General features: G+C 42.4%; 2 protein-coding genes across 3 annotated transcripts in view; one reads left to right on the top strand and one right to left on the bottom strand.

Moving 5' to 3' along the window:
* Positions 1 to 1,111: 1,111 nt before the first annotated feature.
* On the bottom strand, positions 1,112 to 7,437 carry CIAO2A (cytosolic iron-sulfur assembly component 2A). The gene is made up of 5 exons (XM_027465628.3): positions 7,226 to 7,437; positions 4,850 to 5,014; positions 3,637 to 3,686; positions 1,893 to 1,938; positions 1,112 to 1,589 (listed from the first exon to the last, which is right to left on the bottom strand). Exons 1-5 carry the CDS (start codon positions 7,350 to 7,352, stop codon positions 1,492 to 1,494), a joined length of 486 nt encoding a protein of 161 aa, XP_027321429.1. The 5' UTR covers positions 7,353 to 7,437; the 3' UTR covers positions 1,112 to 1,491.
* A 432-nt stretch (positions 7,438 to 7,869) lies between these two features.
* SPG11 (SPG11 vesicle trafficking associated, spatacsin) overlaps positions 7,870 to 18,413 on the top strand; it is a 36,973-nt gene continuing 26,429 nt past the window's right edge. For both annotated transcript variants that reach the window (XR_011811901.1, XM_027465625.3), the window contains exons 1-15: positions 7,870 to 8,151; positions 9,178 to 9,362; positions 10,112 to 10,339; positions 10,822 to 11,020; positions 11,634 to 11,771; positions 11,904 to 12,367; positions 12,603 to 12,748; positions 13,330 to 13,462; positions 13,814 to 13,969; positions 14,988 to 15,166; positions 15,272 to 15,448; positions 16,061 to 16,132; positions 16,571 to 16,698; positions 17,538 to 17,713; positions 18,202 to 18,409. Coding sequence is in view for 1 of the 2 variants with exons in the window: in XM_027465625.3 (XP_027321426.3) it covers positions 7,937 to 8,151; positions 9,178 to 9,362; positions 10,112 to 10,339; positions 10,822 to 11,020; positions 11,634 to 11,771; positions 11,904 to 12,367; positions 12,603 to 12,748; positions 13,330 to 13,462; positions 13,814 to 13,969; positions 14,988 to 15,166; positions 15,272 to 15,448; positions 16,061 to 16,132; positions 16,571 to 16,698; positions 17,538 to 17,713; positions 18,202 to 18,409 (2,804 nt within the window). In the remaining variant the exon portion in view is untranslated. The remainder of the gene's footprint in view (positions 8,152 to 9,177; positions 9,363 to 10,111; positions 10,340 to 10,821; positions 11,021 to 11,633; positions 11,772 to 11,903; positions 12,368 to 12,602; positions 12,749 to 13,329; positions 13,463 to 13,813; positions 13,970 to 14,987; positions 15,167 to 15,271; positions 15,449 to 16,060; positions 16,133 to 16,570; positions 16,699 to 17,537; positions 17,714 to 18,201; positions 18,410 to 18,413) is intronic.

Raw genomic sequence — 18,413 nt, forward strand, 5'->3', positions numbered from 1 at the left:
AAGAAAGGAGATTGCCGTCCACCCTTTCCCCTCTCCCCATTTTTTATTTTTTATTTTTGATAAATAACTTGGGCACCGACCGTAAGGAGATTACAAGCTCTTCTTGGCACAGCTGTGACATTTGTCAGCATACAACTTCACAAAGGGAAAATTTCCTCTGCCGTTTATAATGCATAACCTAGCTGGAACCCATTCAATCACTTCATGCCTTCAGGAAAGCTTTATGGGGCTTACCATTAAAATGGTTACAAATCCCTGAAATCTCAACAGATGTTTGCATGGAACCCCAGGGATTTTTTCAGTGTTTAACCAAATACAAACTCACTAGAGTGATCACTGGTTCAGTGAGGAATGGCTCCCTACATCTCATACAAACCACTGCAGGGGATAACTGTTATGCTTAGACCAGGTAACATCCCCTGAGATACTGGAAGAGCTTATCAGGTGCTATGGGGCACGCGGGGATGGCAGTAGCCTCTCTTACCATGGACATGCTGACCACTGAGGCCCTCCTGTGGCTGTACAGCAGATACTGAATGTCACTTCCATTGAGAGGACAGCTGAGTGAGAAATAACTGCTTAATTCTTCAGGGAAAGTAAATTGCATGGTTGAATCCACAGCTGCAGGAGGAATCTAGCCCTAGGGAAACGTCTTCAGAGAGAAAGCATATGACAGCTGGCAACATTACATACACTCCAGATAAGATTAGTGAGGGAGCAGCAAAATGAAACAGGACAGTGGCAACCACTGTCTGTGGGATTCTCTCGCTTTTCATGCTGCAGTTCAGTTGTAAGGAAGAGCAGGATCAAATTGGCAACACATTGCCCATTGGAAAACTTTGCCTTCAAGATAACTGTAAAGCAAAGCCTCCAGAATCAGAAACGTGTATTTACAGGGAAAACAAAATATTTAGCAGGAATAGCATCCCAGTAAAAATCTACCTTGCTGCAGTCCGATCGCTTGTTTCCAAATTCTTTTTCTGAATTCATTTCAATTTTAATGTGTTCATCAGCAACGAAGTAGTTGAATGACATGCTTATTTCTCTAACTGAAATCTTAACCTAAGCTTAAAGAAAAAAAGAAAAAAGTTTCTCAACTCAGAAAGCAGCATTTCAGTATAAGAATCTGTTTTATTTTTATCGTTCAGTGATTGAAACAATATAGAAATTTAACCTGCAAAACTGAATTTATATCACAATGTCTATCAGAAGGCAGGACATACAGTGTTGTTTCATTTTTAATCAGATAAAATATTTCTCTGGACACCAGGTATTACAAACTCTTAACACTATACACATCACTTTATTTCAGAGACTAATTCGTCATAATTTAAATCTATCTTATAAACAATTTCCTTTAAAAAAAACATATGGAAGATAAAAAGAACTCAAGTATTAAACTCAAGGCCTTGATTATTTTCTTTTCTTTTTTTTAAACAAAGATATTTTAAGAAATGTATCAAAATGATAACTCTGTGGGTATTATAGCTACTAGTCAGGCTCTGTAACACACTGCTCCACAATTTCTCGCAAGTTTGGATTCTCCATCGCAGCTGCTACTCTCTCCTTGTCGTTGATTTGCTTGTTGACTGCAAAACATCATACGAAAAATAAAGTCAGAAACAGTTTCAGTGGTACTGCATAATGTATACTGCATCAGTAACATGACAAATGTAAGACACCACATTGCAGTGAAGTTTCTCCAAACCTCATTAATGGCCAGCTCAAAGAGGGAGAAAATGCTGTGTACAGTAACAGCACATTACAGTACCTTTCACTGCAAATTGCTATTTAAGAGAGTATTTGTTTCTGAAAAGGATAGCAAAGCAGGGAAAGAAAAACACTTCTCAAAGAACAGTCTAAAGCTGCTCTCATCTATAAGCTGTACTTACTGTCTTCTTCAGTGGAATGTGTACCTTCAGATATGTAGATTTCCAGCTGAAAGAGAGGTCATTAATGTTAGATTCATACTTTAATCGTGAAATATATTCATTACTGGAAGAAAGAAGTGTACCATACACATACAATGCACGTAATCCATACTTTTAGAAATATTCACAGACAATGGAAGGGCATCAATGACGATAACTGATCTTAGACTTTATTGCAATGTAATCAGAAGACAATCTCCTCCCCTTTTAGAAGAGGCACCAATAATTCTTTTTCAAAATTGTGGAGTCACTCATTCCTCTCTAATATTAATGGCTCACGTGAGAAAGTAATTGGAGTTAGGCTCCTGGAAACATAAGAGAGAATTGGCTCCACCTTTCTACCAAGTTCTCTGCTGCTCACAATTCAGGGACTATTTGTCTGAAAGCCACTAGAATTGCAAGTGTTACCTTCACAAGCTAAGAACTCTTGAAAAGACACGTAAGTTTTGCTCAGTGATGAGAATCACAGATGTTCTATTTGAAATGGTAGTGTAATACAGTATCTATTTCCTGTAAGAGAGCAGACTATGTGACTAAAAGCTAAATAGACATAAATCACCTTCATGCATTTAACTTAACAGCCTAGGAGGAAAAAAAAAAGAAAAAGAAACACATCAAGCCACAACTGATGAACGAAAGTAAATAATGCCTTTTATCTTATCTCACTGAAGCTAAACTTAATTGTTATCATGTGTCCAGCATAACAAATCACCATCTACCTAATTATCTAGAAATGCAAGTCTTGCTTTACACCGTTTAACTGGAATGATGAAGCCAGCAACTATTAAAAAATAAGTAAAAATCAACACCATAAATTCTAAGCTAAAGAATTTATATTATTTTGGGCAAGTTTCTAAAGGCCTATAAAGATTTCATGTTTGTCACTAAAGGTCTGCTCTTAGATCCTGCTAAAACCTAAATAGCTTTCTCTAAGGATATATTAACTCCCTTTTCCTCTACACCCTTACATTCCAGCAGCACAGCCAGGGCTGGCCCCTTTTAAGGCAGCATAATGACCAGTGTCAGGCCCATATATCACCTATACAACTGTTCCTACAACAGGTCATAAAGAAGAGATTTCCTCAACCCAGCTCCAGTTCTGAATTCTGCAGTCCTTCTGAACCCTAATAAACCTATTCTGAAGTTTTTCCTTCACAGATTAATGCCTGGTAGAACTCCCCTGAACTGATTTCTAACTGACAATAGTTATCTTGCTTTCAGGGCTGCTCGCTCACATAGGGTCCACAGGTGAGAGCTATCAGGCATTCCACATGGTACAGTAGATTTAGCAACTACCATTATTTTTATGATGCTTTGATATGTAGAAATATCACAGAAGGCTAAATTCATTGTCCCCCAAGGCAAGAGCATGACTTAGATTCACTGCAATATTGGCTTTGAAAACACCCTCTCCTCCACCTGAATGTCAGCTGGCCAGAAAAGCCTTGAAATGCGGCGTATTTCAGAAGGTCAGTGACAAACTGCATTTTGTAAAGGAAAGGAAGAGCCACAGTTATTCAGAGATCCTTTCAGGTACTGCACTGCACTTCGACCCTACAGAGGCAAATGACAAGCTTTTAGGAAAAAAATCATCCTCTATCACAGTTCGCAAATTAAAAAAGGGAATGCTGCTGGGTGAAGTAAAGAGAAGTTGGCATACAGTCATTCAGGTAGTTTAAAGCAAGCTCCAGAACAGATAGCTTACCTTATGTCTAAAAGGCAAACATCTCTGAAGTTTTATTCTTAAACAAAGGCCTGTTTGAAGAAAAAAAGAGAATTTCTTGTCAAATTCGAGGTTTGAGGTGCATTCTTAGAGTATGACCACTAGCCAGCTGCAGTTTGCTCACAAGATCTGACTTCGTGGTGAGCTACATGTGGACAAACACAGCCAAACTGCAGCCCCAGTTTGTCCTCAGGCTGAGCCAGCCGTGCAAACGCACCCCAAAAGAAACACCAGCTTAGAGCAATCTGTGCAGCTGAGGAAGTGTGGAGAAGGAAAAAAAAAAATAAAAAAGCTGTTTACTGCCTACATTTTTACCCACACTAACCAACTATTTAGAACAGTTGCCATAACCCTTTCCCGTAGCAGAACAAGGAACTGTGTGCTTCAAAGGTCACACACCACTGAGGGATTGCACAATCACTGATGAACAAAGACCCGGCCAACATTAAGTGCCGAGGACGTGATTAACACCAGTTTATGATGACAGGTACGTAATTGATCCTCAGGTCTCAGTGTTATCCTACTGACACCCCTAACAGGGTCAAACTATAAATTATTAGTGTTTGGCATGCTAATGCTTACTATCTATACTTCAATTTCTACATAAAGCAGCAAGGTCTATTTCAGCATAAATACACAACCTTAGTTAAATTAAAGGGTTATGTTCTTTTAAATTTTAAAACAAACTGTGAAATCTTTGTATTGATATACCATGGTGAGACTTGCTGATCTTGGTACATTTAAAGAAATTTCAGAGAGCAGACGTGATCTCTTCACAAATAGCAAAAAAAGCAAAACAAGCAAGTGCAGATTCTCATTCACTGTAACTGCTCTCAAATTCCTAACAGTTCATAACTTTGTTTTGATTGCACATAATTTTTTTTCACATGCACAGGGAACAACCCATAAGGGAAGGGAGAATATAAAGAAGGAAGTCTGTACCACTTCTGAGTAGATTTTTGAGAGCTGCTCTTTTTGAAGACTCTCCCTAACTTGAAAAAAACACAAGAACTTGAATGACTCCACGTCTTCTATTTCTTGTTTGTTTGTATGGCTAGGAGGGTTCTCAAGAAGAAATTCCTAGTCAAACTCCTGGCAAAGCAATACTGCCTTTAAACTAAGTAATACATTATTCAGAAAACCTAAAATTAACTCCACATTCATTGTTACAGATTTAATGAAACTAAAATCTTACCAATGAGAGTCGCCAAAGAGCAATGAGGTACTGTTGGTGTAAACCTGATGATAACCAGATACTCATCTTCACCGATCTCATTTACTTCAACGCAGCTTTCCGTTACCACTTCCAGTTCTTCCAAAGTATTAGGTTTCTCCGGGTCCCGGATAGTACGGATTATATCTAAAGCAGGAGACAAGCCACCAACAATAAAGTTGCTTTCCTAAATTTAATACAAGATGCTTTTTATTAGAAGCACTGTTGATATTGATCTTACTCAGAAAAGGCAGAGCTGTAACTATCAGTGATGTGTTACCTCATGAGTTGCTTCAGAGCTGGGCACACTAAAGCACTTCTTGTTCACTGTGCACACACACTTCACACTCTGGTTCTAAACTTATTATCTGGTTTTACAACCCCATTTTAATAAACAGGAATCAAAACACGCCTATTAAAGGATAAGTATTACCTTCAGAACTACAGGTGACTTGAAATTAGCCTACCCAAAAGATAAGCACAGATGCAATATTTCAGCTAGACTTTGAACAACCTGAGAGGCAAACAAACCGAACCTTTTACCAAGACAGGTCAATTTTCCTTCCCACCTTTCTTCCCTCCACTTCCCAGCCTAGGCCTCACAGATAAGATTTTGAAGCCATCTTAAGGAAAGCCAGTACAAAAATAATGCACTAATCCATATTTATCTGTATCAGTGGTCACCTCCTTAGCTTGTCAAATGTGGGGATCAAGTAGGTTTAATAAACCCATACAGAAAATAACTGAGTTGCTTTCCATGGAGGTAATGTGTTCTGGATTAGCTTGTGGAAGTTTCATCACACGATGAAACAGAATCAGCCTTAGCCAACCACAGAAGCCTAGCCAAACAAGGAATTACTTTGTCGATATGTAGAACAGAATCATCTCTGCATTGACATTTCCTCGTAACTTCTGATACATTCTTCTCTCTGTTTTTAACTTGCATCCTCCTTCTGCGTGGAAGTCCGACTTATACAAGAACGTTATCAGTTACTTTGCCAAGCAGCAGGAGGAACACTAGAGCAGATTTTGTTTAACAGTACTTCATGGATGCCGTTGGTCTTTTAAACTGAAATTTTACAGACAGATGCTTTAATTCTGCAAAAATTGCGTGCAAGCGTAAGACTATGAGTGAACTGAAATCAGCAGGACTAGTTACCTGCTTAAGGTTCATAACCTAAGTCACTAGAACTGCTGGTGTTTTCACATACTATTTAAACACCGCTCTTTCTGTGTACAGCATTGCATAAAATCCTCGCGCTGCCTCTAATTAATTGCATAAAATCCTCACGCTGCCTCTAATTGCCAACACAATAGCAGTGCCTTCGAGCTTCACAGCATTTACAATACCGCAGGATCCTACATGGATTATTTCCAGAGGTGAAACCTCTCCGTATCTCACAGGCTGAGCACCAAGAAGCCAGCCGCTCGGTAGCTGAAGTTTTGCTGGACACCCCCACAGCCCTGCCTGGAATTCCTGGCCCTTCCAGGTGCACCCAGTCGCTGCTAACCCCAGGTGATGAGGCACAGAGGTAACTCCGGGAGCCCAGAGCCGAGCAGGCCCGCTCCCTCAGTGCACCCCTGGCCCCGTGACCACCCCACACACCCCACCCAGGTCTCGGCACCCACCCATCCCCAGGGAGCCCGGGGACAGCCAGGAGGTGCCTAGGACAGGCCCTGGCACCTCACAGGGCTGCGGGCACCCAGGGGGCCGCACCCAGCCTGCCCCACAGCCCCATAACCCCACAGCCTTTCTCTCTCCCCCACAGGAGGACCCCCCATGCCTCTTGCACCCCGACAAGAGCCCGGGACCACAGCCCCCCCAGACCCTCACAGGCCCCTCACAGACCCCCCCAGGCCCCTCACAGCTCGCTACAGGCCCCCCCAGATCTCCCCTAAGCCCCCCCAGGCCCCTCACGGACCCCTCCCAGACTTCCACACGCCCCCCCCAAGGTCCCTCACAGACCCCCCCAGGCCCCTCCAGACCTCCCCTAGGCCCCCCCAAAACCCCTCACGGACCTCCCCCAGACCCTCACAGGCCCCTCATAGACCCCCCCAGGCCCCTTCAGATCCCCACAGCCCCCCCCCAAGGCCCCCCATGGCCCCCCCAGACCTCCACAGGCCCCTCATAGGCCCCTCACAGACCTCCCCCAGACCCTCACAGGCTCCTCACGGACCCCCCACAAGCCCCTCACAGGCGCCCTCAGATCCCCACAGCCGCCCCCCAAGGCCCCCCCAGACCTCCACAGTCCCCTCACAGACCCCTTATGGCGCCCCCCAGCCCCTCACGGGCCCCTCACAAGCCCCCCTCAGCCCCCCCCAGCCCCTCACAGGCCCCCGCCGCTCCCCGGCAGTCACCGTAGACCTCGAGCGCCTTGTCCTGCTCCATGGCCCGGCCCCGGGGCTCATGGCCGGCCCTATGCGGCGCGGAGTAGCGCAGCGCCCTGCCCAGCGCCTGCGCCAGCAGCCCCAGCACCAGCGACATGGTCCCGCGGCGCCATGGGCAGCGCGGAGCGGCCCCGCGCGGCCACCGTCCGTCAGCCCCGGCGGCGCTCTGTGGGGGCGGGGCTTCGTTATCGGGGGCACGCCCTCTGATTGGACGGGGCGGTGTGTGAGGGGCGGGGCTTCTCTGATGCTCCGCCCACTGGGCGTGGCCATCCCGTCCCCTCAGCGGCCTCTGAGGGGACCTGAGGGGGATGCTGCGCACTGTGCCCTTGGTTCCCTGGTGTTGGCAGCTGTGGAGGCTGCGAGCAGCGTTTGGTGGCACGTATTCCGCTGCCAGTGGAAACAGCGAGCTAGTTAATAATATATTTAATATATTTAATCTATTTAATGATTATCTCGGCCTCACCCGCCCGCCGCAGCCAGCGCTGACCAACGGAGACTACAACTCCCAGCACGCAACGCGGCTCCCCCCTCACCGCCCCTCAGGCGGTGCTCACAGCGGTGCCTGCTGGGAGTTGTAGTCGCGGCGCCCGGCAGCGCTCTCAGCTGACCGGAAGGGGGCAGCCCCGCAAGATGGCGGCGGGCGGCGCCCCCTGAGGAGGAGCCGCGGGGGGGGGGGGGAAAATGGCGGCGGGCGCCGTGAGGGAGCTGCGGGTGCTGCTGGCGCCCGGCTCGGGGCAGGCCTGGGGCTCCCCGCGGGACGCGGCCCGGCTGCGGCTGAGCAGGGGCCAGGACGCTCTGGGAGCCCTCCTGGCCCCCGGTGGTATCCACCTGGAGGCTCTGGCGCCGGGAGGGGGCGGCCGGGCCCGGGGCTGCGCCCTGCAGGGAGCCTGGGCGGAGTAAGTGAGGGGCTGGTGAGGGGGGGGCTGGCTGGGGGGGGCTCCAAACGCCTCAGGAGAGTGAGGGGGGGGGGGTCAAAACCCTGCCCTGAAGTGCTCTTTGTGTAAAATCCCTGTGCCGCGGGGTGCTGAGGGCTGTGAGGCGTCGGGGTGGGCTGCCCGGGGAAATGGGGCAGTCACCGGCCCTGGAGGGCTTTAAAAGACGTTTAAATGTATTGCTCAGGGATATGGTTTAGTGGAGGACCTGGGAGTGTTAGCTGAGAGGTTGGACTGGGCGATCTTGGAGCTCTCTCCCAACCTAGGTGGTTCTGGGATTCTCTGATTACAAAGATTTATAAAATAAAAGGTGTGGAGGGAGGTCGCCCGGCCTGGTAGATTGGCTGCTGTAGGACCGAGGCCTTGACTTCCTCGCCTGGTGGTCAGGGCGAGCGCTCGCGCGTGACACGGGGCGGTCACAAGGCGCCTTCAGGCCGTGGTGGTGGCTCCCAGCGCTGAGGCAACCCCACAGGCACGCAGCAGGTCCCAGCAGGTGCGGTGCTGAGCGATGGCAACGCCTGCGTGGTGCTCTGTGCCGTCCTCTGTGCCCATCCTCTGAGGCCCTGTAGCTCTTTCCTCGTTGCCTGCTCCCATTGAGAGCAGGTGCGGATGGAAACAGGCACCTGGAGAGTTCATCAGCCCAAGCAGCAAGGGGGCAAAATGGGTGTTAGGCTCTCTTCACCCTAGCAATGCTCCTCCTGCTTCTAAAAGAAGTCACGAAGCAGAGTGTAATGTGGCATGGGTGACAAAAGAAAAGAATTACAGAGACAGAAATCTGTTCTCTTTAGAAGAGAAGTAGGGATTTCTCAAGCAGTGTTTTGTGTTGCAGCTGCCTTTAGTGAACAAGCATGTTATGGTGCGGGAAGGGGCAGTATCTTTACTTCAGAAGGTTAAAATTGAACTGTACATTATTAGCATGCTTCCAGAACTGTTCAGTGTATGAAATGGGGAAAGTAAGGTCAATAAACACACTGAATATTGCATCTTCAGCTTCCTGTGGGAGAATACAGAAGATTGTGATCTACAAACAGACAAGACAAAAATAGTGGCTCTTAGTAAAAATCACGAACTGTTCGTCTATGAATTCACTATAGAAGATGGAGATTGTAACCTGATTTTCCTGCACAGTTGTAAGGAAGATATGCTTAAAAAGCACCTCGAAGTCAAAAATATTAGTGAGTAAATCTCAACGTGTATTCCATATTTGTAATTGTTACAGGTCCAATTCTGTCTGCTTCATTTGGTGAAACAAATAGATGCAGAACCCAAGGGAAGCGTGAAGTATTTTTGCACTGATTTAGCGTGATCAGAAGCAATATTCATGAGCTTGACAAATAACTGACACTTCTGTAATCAAAGGTGACATTGTTAAAAGGAATTAAGCTGTTGAGGGTTAGATGTTTGGATGACACAAAGTCAAAAATCAACTTAGGTATGTTCATGCAGCTGTGCTATCTCTAATTTTCACTGTCATATCAGAACAAATGGGGCTGTTCACTAATCCAGCAAAGACTAATTATGTGTTGAACCTTGTGCTCCGTGATTGGCAAGTGTAGTGTACAGTCACAGTGCAGTCTTTGCAGGACCTAGGGCTTTGATGTTTTACATATTATTTAAAAGTTTCCATTGCTAAAATATCTTTATTTCCAAAGATTGTAGCTTTCAGTGCTGACTGAAAAATGGTTTTGTGATTTTTTTGCATTCTTCAAAAGTAGTATCCATTTAAAAAGCCTGTACTGTTGGACACTGTGCTACAATTAATACTCCTGACAAAATATGAGATTTAAACAAAAACAAGCCCCAAATCACAACTTTTATCAATATAGCGGCTGAGGCAATGTCTTTGAGCTGTGATTTTCTTGAGATACCTTTACAGTCGAAAGTGCCAGGTTGCCGTAATCCTAAAATACCTTTAAATTTACAGGTCTTTCTTCAATATTGTCTTTGAGGATACTGTCTTTTAAAGACAACAGATGCCTACTTCTGCTCAATAACTTCATTGTTGTGCATCTTACCTTTCCTGGAGAAGATTCATCATTAGAGACATGTGACTGCATTACCCTTGATTTGGCACCGCAAGTTTTGGAAAGAATAACAGATATAAACTTCTGCAGGGGAATTCTCTTCTTTTTAGACAGTTCTGGCTGGATTTGTATCCTTTGCAGTAGGCACTAGCTGGCGGTGTAAATGATCTGGAAGAACAAGGTCAGTTTTCTGTCAGGATTACACACAAGTTTCTTTTAATAGTCTTTTTTGAAGGTGCTTTCAGCAGAGAGGTTGTGTAGTGAAGTGCTGCTCATTTCATCAAAAATGTCCGGGTCAACTCTAGTTTCTCAGCGTATTAGTGGAAATTTGTTCCACACTGGAGTGTTGGCTTTCAGCACTTTTGGTATGTAGAGCTGTGTAAAACACGCTTAAGTCTCCTGTCTCTAAGCTTTCTTTTCTTAATTAGATGCTTTAGAATTAGTCTACCTGGGCTTAAAATGCTGTTGTAAAACAAGCAGTCCTGAGTGTTTTGCTGTGCCAAGATTGACCTGGGCTACAAAGTTAACAATTCACTGTCTTCCTCTTCTGTGTAATTTATTTTTTGTTGGACTATCTGAATCCTGGCATTTTCTTTGACACCTTTTAAAGACATATTTGATTGTTTTGATGGTGCAAATCTAGCAAACATTGATGTAGCGCTCTGCCAGGGAGGTGTGCAGCATGAGAACAGGAGTTCAGCCATCACATCACCGCTCACTGCAGTCAAAGTGTCATATGATCTCAGTGTTGCTGTGATCATCAATTCTTCCTACAGCGCCATTTCTGTGGATCTAAACAAGTACTTCAGGTATGTTTGCAGTAGATTTGCTCAATGAAAGTTTTAGCAGAATTGCTAAATGAAAGTTAAGTACAACTAACATTAAATGTGCCTAATCTTAGTCCTGTAACAGCTGAGATGCTGTCAGCTTTTTATTCTGAGTACTGACTCTAGGGTAGAGCAGAGATTTCACATTTGTTTAAAGATTGCCCATTAATATTTGCTCTACTTTATGCCCTATCACTTAAAGAAGTAGAAATGTTTTATAGTGGATTTTTTTTTCCTAGGAAGATAGGGATATGTACTCTCAGTTACTGCCAGTGGAGGTTAACAACACCTTTTAGAAGAATGGCAGAGCATATAGGATTGTTAAACTTTTCTGATACAGCCTTACTGATTTTGCTTGATAAATTAGGACAAGATTGTAATTTAGGCATTGTCTATCTCAGAGGAAACACCATCAGGTTTTGATGGCTTACCTAGATACATTTATGTAGATACTGTTAATCAGAGAGAAAACTGCTTCTCTGATAGCTCCCATTTTTTCTGATTTTACTCCTGATGGAGTTAAATATGATGGGGGAAAAAAATAAATAATCCACCATGGAGATAAAAATTAATTCTAATAATGATTTCTTTTCAGACAGTTCCCTGGGCATTTGATCTGTAAAAGAGATTCTCAAAGTCTTCCAGTGAAGCCACCTGAAGGTCTTGATGAGGATGACCTTGCTAGTTCTGACTACAGTATGGAGCTTATGTCATCATCTTTCCGTGTGGACAGGTACATAATGAAAATACTAATCTAGAAACCAAAAAGCATATTGTTTGACCGAGGAAACGTTAAAAGTTGGTTTAGCTGTGTTGTTCCTTCCGTAACATGTGGTATTATGGATAACTTCTTTCTCCATCCCAGGTCCTGGAAGGCACACTTATCCTCACTACGCGATGCAATCAGGAAAAGAAGACCACGTTCTCCAAGTTTGGTGTATGACACGAATTTACCGTGGTATCAGTATTTTACCCACCTTGAAGATCATGATCCCTTAATCTATGAAACTCCTGAGAAGGTGCTGGCTGTTGTTCCAAAGGCTGTTTGGTGCGTCCCTTCCAAACCATTACAAAGCAGTGGTACAACTCTCAGTGATTCAGGGCAGCACTGGAAACAAATCTGTGTAGAAGGACCACAAGAAGTGGTGAAACTGGAGTGTAAATCTGTAACTGGAGTTAAAGCACTGTTTGTAATATTAACAAACGATGAAAGATTGACTCTTGCTCTCTGGGATTTCGAGTCACAAGATGTGACTTACTACCACTTCAGCAAAGATACTGTTTATGTGGATTGTAACAAAGATGTGCCATTATGTCTACTTCTGACAGGTGAAGGGCTTTTTTTATGTAATTGTTTTGGTGCAGGCTTCAGATAAAGAGGCTTCTTGTTTGTGGTCTTCTTCTGTTTGGCTGTTGTTTGTGTTCTGTCAGCCTGTCTGGCTGCTGTATGAATGTGTTCTTGCTGAGGTGAAATCCAAATGGAGTCACTACAACTTTGTGTTATTATCTGCTGTGTAGCAACTTGCTTATGTGTTTTTAATTATGATTTGATTCTTTTATTTAGAGCATGGTCTTTCCTTAATTCTGTTTGGTTTAACTCAAGAAGAGTTTTTGAATAGATTGATGATCTATGGCAGTGCTGGAGTCGTAGATTCTGTTTGTCATCTCAATGGATGGGGACGATGTTCGATTCCAATACATGCGCTAGAGGTAAATAAGGCTGATTCATGTCCTACAGCTCTAATTTCTTCTTTTGAGAGAAACCTTCTTTAAAAAAAAGCTATTAATCCAGAAGTCTGGGACTCTGCAACAATCTGTCCACACTGTAATTCTGTGTCAGTGTATGTTCAGGCATGTTTGGAGGGAGGGAGCTTAGATGGAGACATTTGGTAGGGTTCTTTTAATTTGTTTGAAAGGTGTGATAGAAAGTGAACTGATAGGGAAGGGGGGGAAGGTTCACAGCAGTTTTCAGTTGCTGTAAGCTTATTCAAAGTCCTGATTCTCACAATGCTTTTTTATATCCCCCATCAAACGCTAATAAATTGCTTAACTAACATTTTATCTCTAAAGATACTGGGGCAGTTTCTGCAAAACCAATTAAAAGAGCATGGCAGGTACTCAGCAGGTCATCTTGTTACTCCAGGTTACAGGCGTTGCACATGTAGTTTAAATTTCTTCTTTTCTTCTGCATGCATACTTTGTTACTGCATATGAAGTAAAAGTGCTAGCAATAAGTGTACCATGTATTTTTTAGAATATGTGCATAACGGTGCTACTGTGTGTCTGCCTAGGCTGGTTTGGAAAATCGTCAACTAGACACAGTAGACTTGTTTTTAAAAAGCAAAGAAAGTCTTTTTAACCTTTCTGCACCCTGCTCTGGACCTGAACAATCTACTGATAGTGCGTCTCAGTCTTTTCTGAAAAGTGAGTAAAACACTGTAATACACTGAGGTTGAGATTGAATTGCCTTTCAGTTTATGGTTTTGCATTTGTAAAACCACATCAAATTGCCTGATCTCTTTTATGTTGGGATGTTGCTGTATTGCAGCTTCTTTAATTCCGGAAAATGAAAGAGAATTGGTGTACAAAATGTGGCTTTTTGATTGAGTTCTAGCAATGACTTGTTCTAAGCATTTTGATGTGAAAGCAAAGCATGTTACATAAGTTGTTTGACACACTTTAGAAAATTTTAGTAGCATACCTTTATTCTAATTTATATTTCATATGATCACTTGTGATAGAATGCAGATGCAACTTTTTATGTAATTATTGCAGATTTGGAAGAGCTGAAGCCAGCTTTAAATTTACTTTGCTCAGCAATCAGAGAAAATGATATGGAGCCTCAGAGTAAACACTTTTCTGAGCAGCTGTTAAACCTCACGTTGACTTTCCTTAGCAAGCAACTTGAAGAAATTTTTGTCCACACAGAGGGTAAGATTACTCATTTTGAATCATGCATAGTAATGTAATATATAATTGTTTAGATAAATAAGAACTCAATTTTTGAATTAAAAGCCTAAATTTACTTAGAATTAATGAAAAAGGGCTTGCACTAGAGTTAAGTGAAAGGTATTATTTAAGGGAAAGCCTGAGAAATTAGTATGAATACAGTATCTGTATATAAGCACGAACAGCTATGATCAGGCTGTCACATCAGGCAGGGTACTGTCAGCTGGATTGTATTGGGACGTCAGGATGTGTAAGAATGGCAGAATCAGACTTTAAGGTGATGCTGGGTCCTTCACAGTAGTGCAGTTAAATGGCTTGACTTTAGCCCTCATCCTTTTCTCAGAGCCACCACCTGAAATACACTGGCACAAATATTCCTGTGGCCGTGGAATGGAGCAGACTAGTTTAAGAAACAAGTTCAGCTGAAAAATAGCCTACCAGGTTATTTCTCATCTGGAGCACTTCCAGTTTGATTTACTGTGTGGCAACAGTTGTATGTCCCAATATAACCCAAGGGCTGGTACAGAAAAAAGAGCAGTTGTCTGACGGGAGTGCAGGCTGTTTGTAGGGGTGCATGACTGCTTAAGGTGGCACTGTTGCTGAAATGTTGCCCTTTGAACTACAGCTTAAAAGGTATAAGAATCGAGTAATTGCTGATACATGCTTTGTTAAAATGTTCCTGCATTTTAAATGGGGCTTATCTGATGAATAATTGATTAAAAATTTTAGTTGTCATTTACTTGTCCCTGAAGGGCAAATACATCCATCAATGAAGTCAGGTGCACCTCTCTGGAGCAGTGGTAGGATGGTGAGTGTAGCTTGATAGTGACTGTCAGCATCAGTACCTGTACAGGTGAAATAGCAATATAGAGATGATGAGCTCTTTCCTCTGAGGTGTGTTTTATTTAGTGAAGTCAGGAGAATGCATTCAACAGGGATAAGCATTAAAAATGTTGTGTCGTTAATTTCATTTAACTGATATCTTGGATGTTCTTGACAGAACCTGATGAATACTTGCAGAAGGCTGCAGATATTTTAACTGATTACATTATTGAACTTAGGACATTTATGAAAAATTACCCTCGGCCACAAATAAATATCGCAGATGTAGGAAATGATCTTGATGAAGACCTACCGGCAATAGAAGAAAGCCAAACGTGGGAAAAACTGACACCAGAGGTAAAAATGAATAATCAGTTTGTGACTATTCAACACAGGAATCAGAGGTGATAACATTGAAGTTTAATGGCACTAGTTTGTTCCAGATTTTTTCTTCCCTTTCAGGAAGTCATTGCTGAGGCCATCTTAAGCAACAAAATGCCAGAGGCCCAAACCTTCTTCCGAATGCATCAGCATCCTGCTCAAAGTCTTCAAGAATTTATTCAGACGGGTTTGAATCTGGTCTATGACCGGCTTCTGAAGGACAATACCAGAGAGGCCTCAGAACTTTTAAGAAATATGGTAAGAGGTGTTCAGTAAGCATGCTGATAGTTTTAAACACTTCTTTATGACTAATGAAACAAATTAGTGGTAAGCATAGGGGCAGGGGGCTGAGCTTTCTTGTGAATGTAATTATTCTATCACATTGAATCACAGAATAGAATCATAGAATGATTTTCATTGGAAAGGGCCTTAAAGACCCTCTAATTCCAAACCCCCTCCTCCACAGGCAGGGACACCCACCACTAGATCAGGTTGCTCAAAGCCCCATCTAACATACACTTAATGCAATTAAAATTACCAGGCTTTAAAGTACTGCTTTGATCACTAATGTACATTCAGAATGCTGAGGGAGCGTTACTCATGAAAGCGTATTGATTAATGTTGTGCTTGGGGAAGTGTAAGGTGATCGTGAAAGGAGTAGGTAGTAAAGGGTACAAATCTTCTGTGCAAACCTGCTAGAGAGATCACACATTTCACCAGGTTATTACAGCATCTCAGTAGCTGGTGAAGTGAATATCACAAGCATGCTTGTAAAAGGTTGTGCACTTTGGAAAGAAAGCTGGTGCATTCTGTCAATGTACAGCTGCATCCGTACAGTTTGCATACAATGAATATCTTCTTTTTTGTTAGGGCTTTGATGTGAAGCAGCAATTGCGTAAGATATGTTTCTACACAGTTGATAAACATGTACGAGATTTGTTGGTAAGTGTAGAAAAGGCTTTTTTTTTTTTTTGGTCTAGCTGATGTTCTCAGCTCTGAAGACTGATATTTATTTATGCTGAGAGAAAGCATTGTATTGAACATACTTTCAGAATGGGAACAGTTTCTGTCCTTGCATCCTTGCAATGTGGTTGCTGAAACATGTCACCAAAATGCCTATGTTCTTTTCTATTTTCAGTTAAAGTAAAAATTAGTTAAAATGTAATTTCTTTGTTCTGTGATCTAGTGCTCATCTTTTTACACACAGTATGAAGTCTTGTCTCTCTTGAGATTTGGGTTAAAATGTATTTACCTCAGTGCAGTTAGCATTTTTTCCTACAGTTGGCTAACTTTCTACACTTGCAGGATCATTTGCAGCTTAGATATATTATAAGTAGAGAAAATATATAATTGGAGGTAATACTTTAATTTGAATTAAAGGTGAAAGTTTTACAAGAAGAAAATTATTTTTCTGAAAAAGAGAAGAAAATGATAGACTTTGTGCATCAGGTTGAAAGCTTTTACTCGGAGTCCTTCCAAGAAAATAAAGAGATTCAGTCTCTTTCCAGGTAATGTGGGTTATCAGTTTTAATTAGTAATTAATAATGCTAATAGTATTTTAAATATCCTGGCTTCTACATCACATGTGATTTACTGCACTAACAAATATGATCTTCTGTTATCATCTTAAATGAAGTATATAGTCATAGAGTCATTAAGGTTGGAAAAGCCCTCCAGGATCATCTGGTCCAACCGCCCCCCTACCACCACTGTCACCCTCTAAACCTTGTCCCCAACCACCACGTTAAACCTTTCCTTAAACAACCCCAGGGATGGTGACTCCTCCACCTCCCTGGGCAACCACTTCCAATGCCTGACCACTGGATCTGTGAAGAAATGTCTCCTAATTTCCAACCTGAACCTCTCCTGACACAACTTGAGGCCATTTCTTCTTGTCTTATTGCTAGTTGTCTTCCGGAAAAGGCCAACCCCCAGCTCACCACAACTACTATACAAGTTTTTTAATAATGAAGGATATTATTGGAGCTATTAATCAAGCAAAGGATATTCAGATGGAATGTTTGTTATATTTTTGATATGTCTATGATATTACAAACAAAATAACCCAGAAAAATGATTTTAGAATTAAATAATTGTAAAAATATTACATGTTATTTGCTATGCCAGTTTTGGAAAAATGAGTTAATTCTTTGCCTGTTGGTCTCCTATGCACTCTCAAACTTTTAGCTCAATAAGTCCTGCTATGAATTTTAGCACTGTCATCAAAAATTAAATAGTAAAACTTGTTAATTCTCATCTTTCATCTTTTCATCATCTCCTATTTTTTAGATTGCATACTTTTTTTTTAAAGTACTAGAAAATGTACTAATGCAAAACTTCATTGCAGTTTGAAGAATTGGAGAAAGGAGCAAGACTTTTCTGGACATACAGCTGCTCTAGACTTGTTGAATTGTGAAGGACATCGGGTTCACAATAGGGAAGTCAGAGTGATGTTTAACTGGGCTCAGTGGTGGGATGAGCCCATTCAGGAAATGATTCTTCTACCTAAAAAAGCACGCCAAGGCAAGTATCCTGGTGTTGAAAGTTAGAAGAAATTCTGAATTAAAAATCTGACTGTCTTTGAAGTAGCGTATTGCGATTGTGTAGGAGTAGCATTGATACAAGTAAAGCTGCGTGCTACCACAGTAGGTCACTTACTTTTTTGGCAATTGAAATTCTGTTGGGATCTGTGTTGTTGTGTTATGACAGGTATCCTGTAGGGAAAAATTTGGAACTATCTGAAAGGGAATTGTCTGATGAATTGCCAGTTGCCATAAATGTCGTACCCTGCTATGGTCTGCAAAGCTTATTGCACCATAGTATTTTATTTAGCTTTTCCGACATAAAGCTCTAATGAGGTGCAACAGTATATTCATCTCAGCATTGTTCTTGTAAAAGAAGATACCTGTTCATTAAAAATACATAAATGTATACAGAAATGTCACTATTTTGCTAAAATACTTTTTTTCTTTTTCTGTTGGTTTCATCATTTTGCTTTTTTTCTAATACAGAACTTTCCGCATGTAATCCTGAGGTACTTTGGATGCACTTGACAGCCCAGCATGACTGGCTTAGTATTTGTTCGTGGATTGAAGAATCTGAGCCCAACCAGACTTTGCGTGGACAGGCTAACTGGCCTGCTCTGACTGCAGACATTGTTGACCGAAATACGTTGTGTAGTGGCTATATGAGAAATGATATATTGAACAAGCTGGCTAGGTAT

The sequence above is a fragment of the Anas platyrhynchos genome, chromosome 11 (genome assembly GCF_047663525.1).
Source record: "Anas platyrhynchos isolate ZD024472 breed Pekin duck chromosome 11, IASCAAS_PekinDuck_T2T, whole genome shotgun sequence".
In the NCBI taxonomy this organism is placed as follows: Eukaryota; Metazoa; Chordata; class Aves; order Anseriformes; family Anatidae; genus Anas; species Anas platyrhynchos.

What these genes read in the sequence shown, in the direction of transcription:
- CIAO2A (XM_027465628.3), bottom strand. Translation starts at nt 7,352, where the DNA reads ATGTCGCTGGTGCTGGGGCTGCTGGCGCAGGCGCTGGGCAGGGCGCTG. An exon ending in GTTTGCCTTTTAGACATAAG is followed by an intron (nt 1,939 to 3,636) that starts GTAAGCTATCTG and finishes CCTCTCTTTCAG; the next exon opens with CTGGAAATCTACATATCTGA. An exon ending in ACATTCCACTGAAGAAGACA is followed by an intron (nt 1,590 to 1,892) that starts GTAAGTACAGCT and finishes GATGTTTTGCAG; the next exon opens with TCAACAAGCAAATCAACGAC.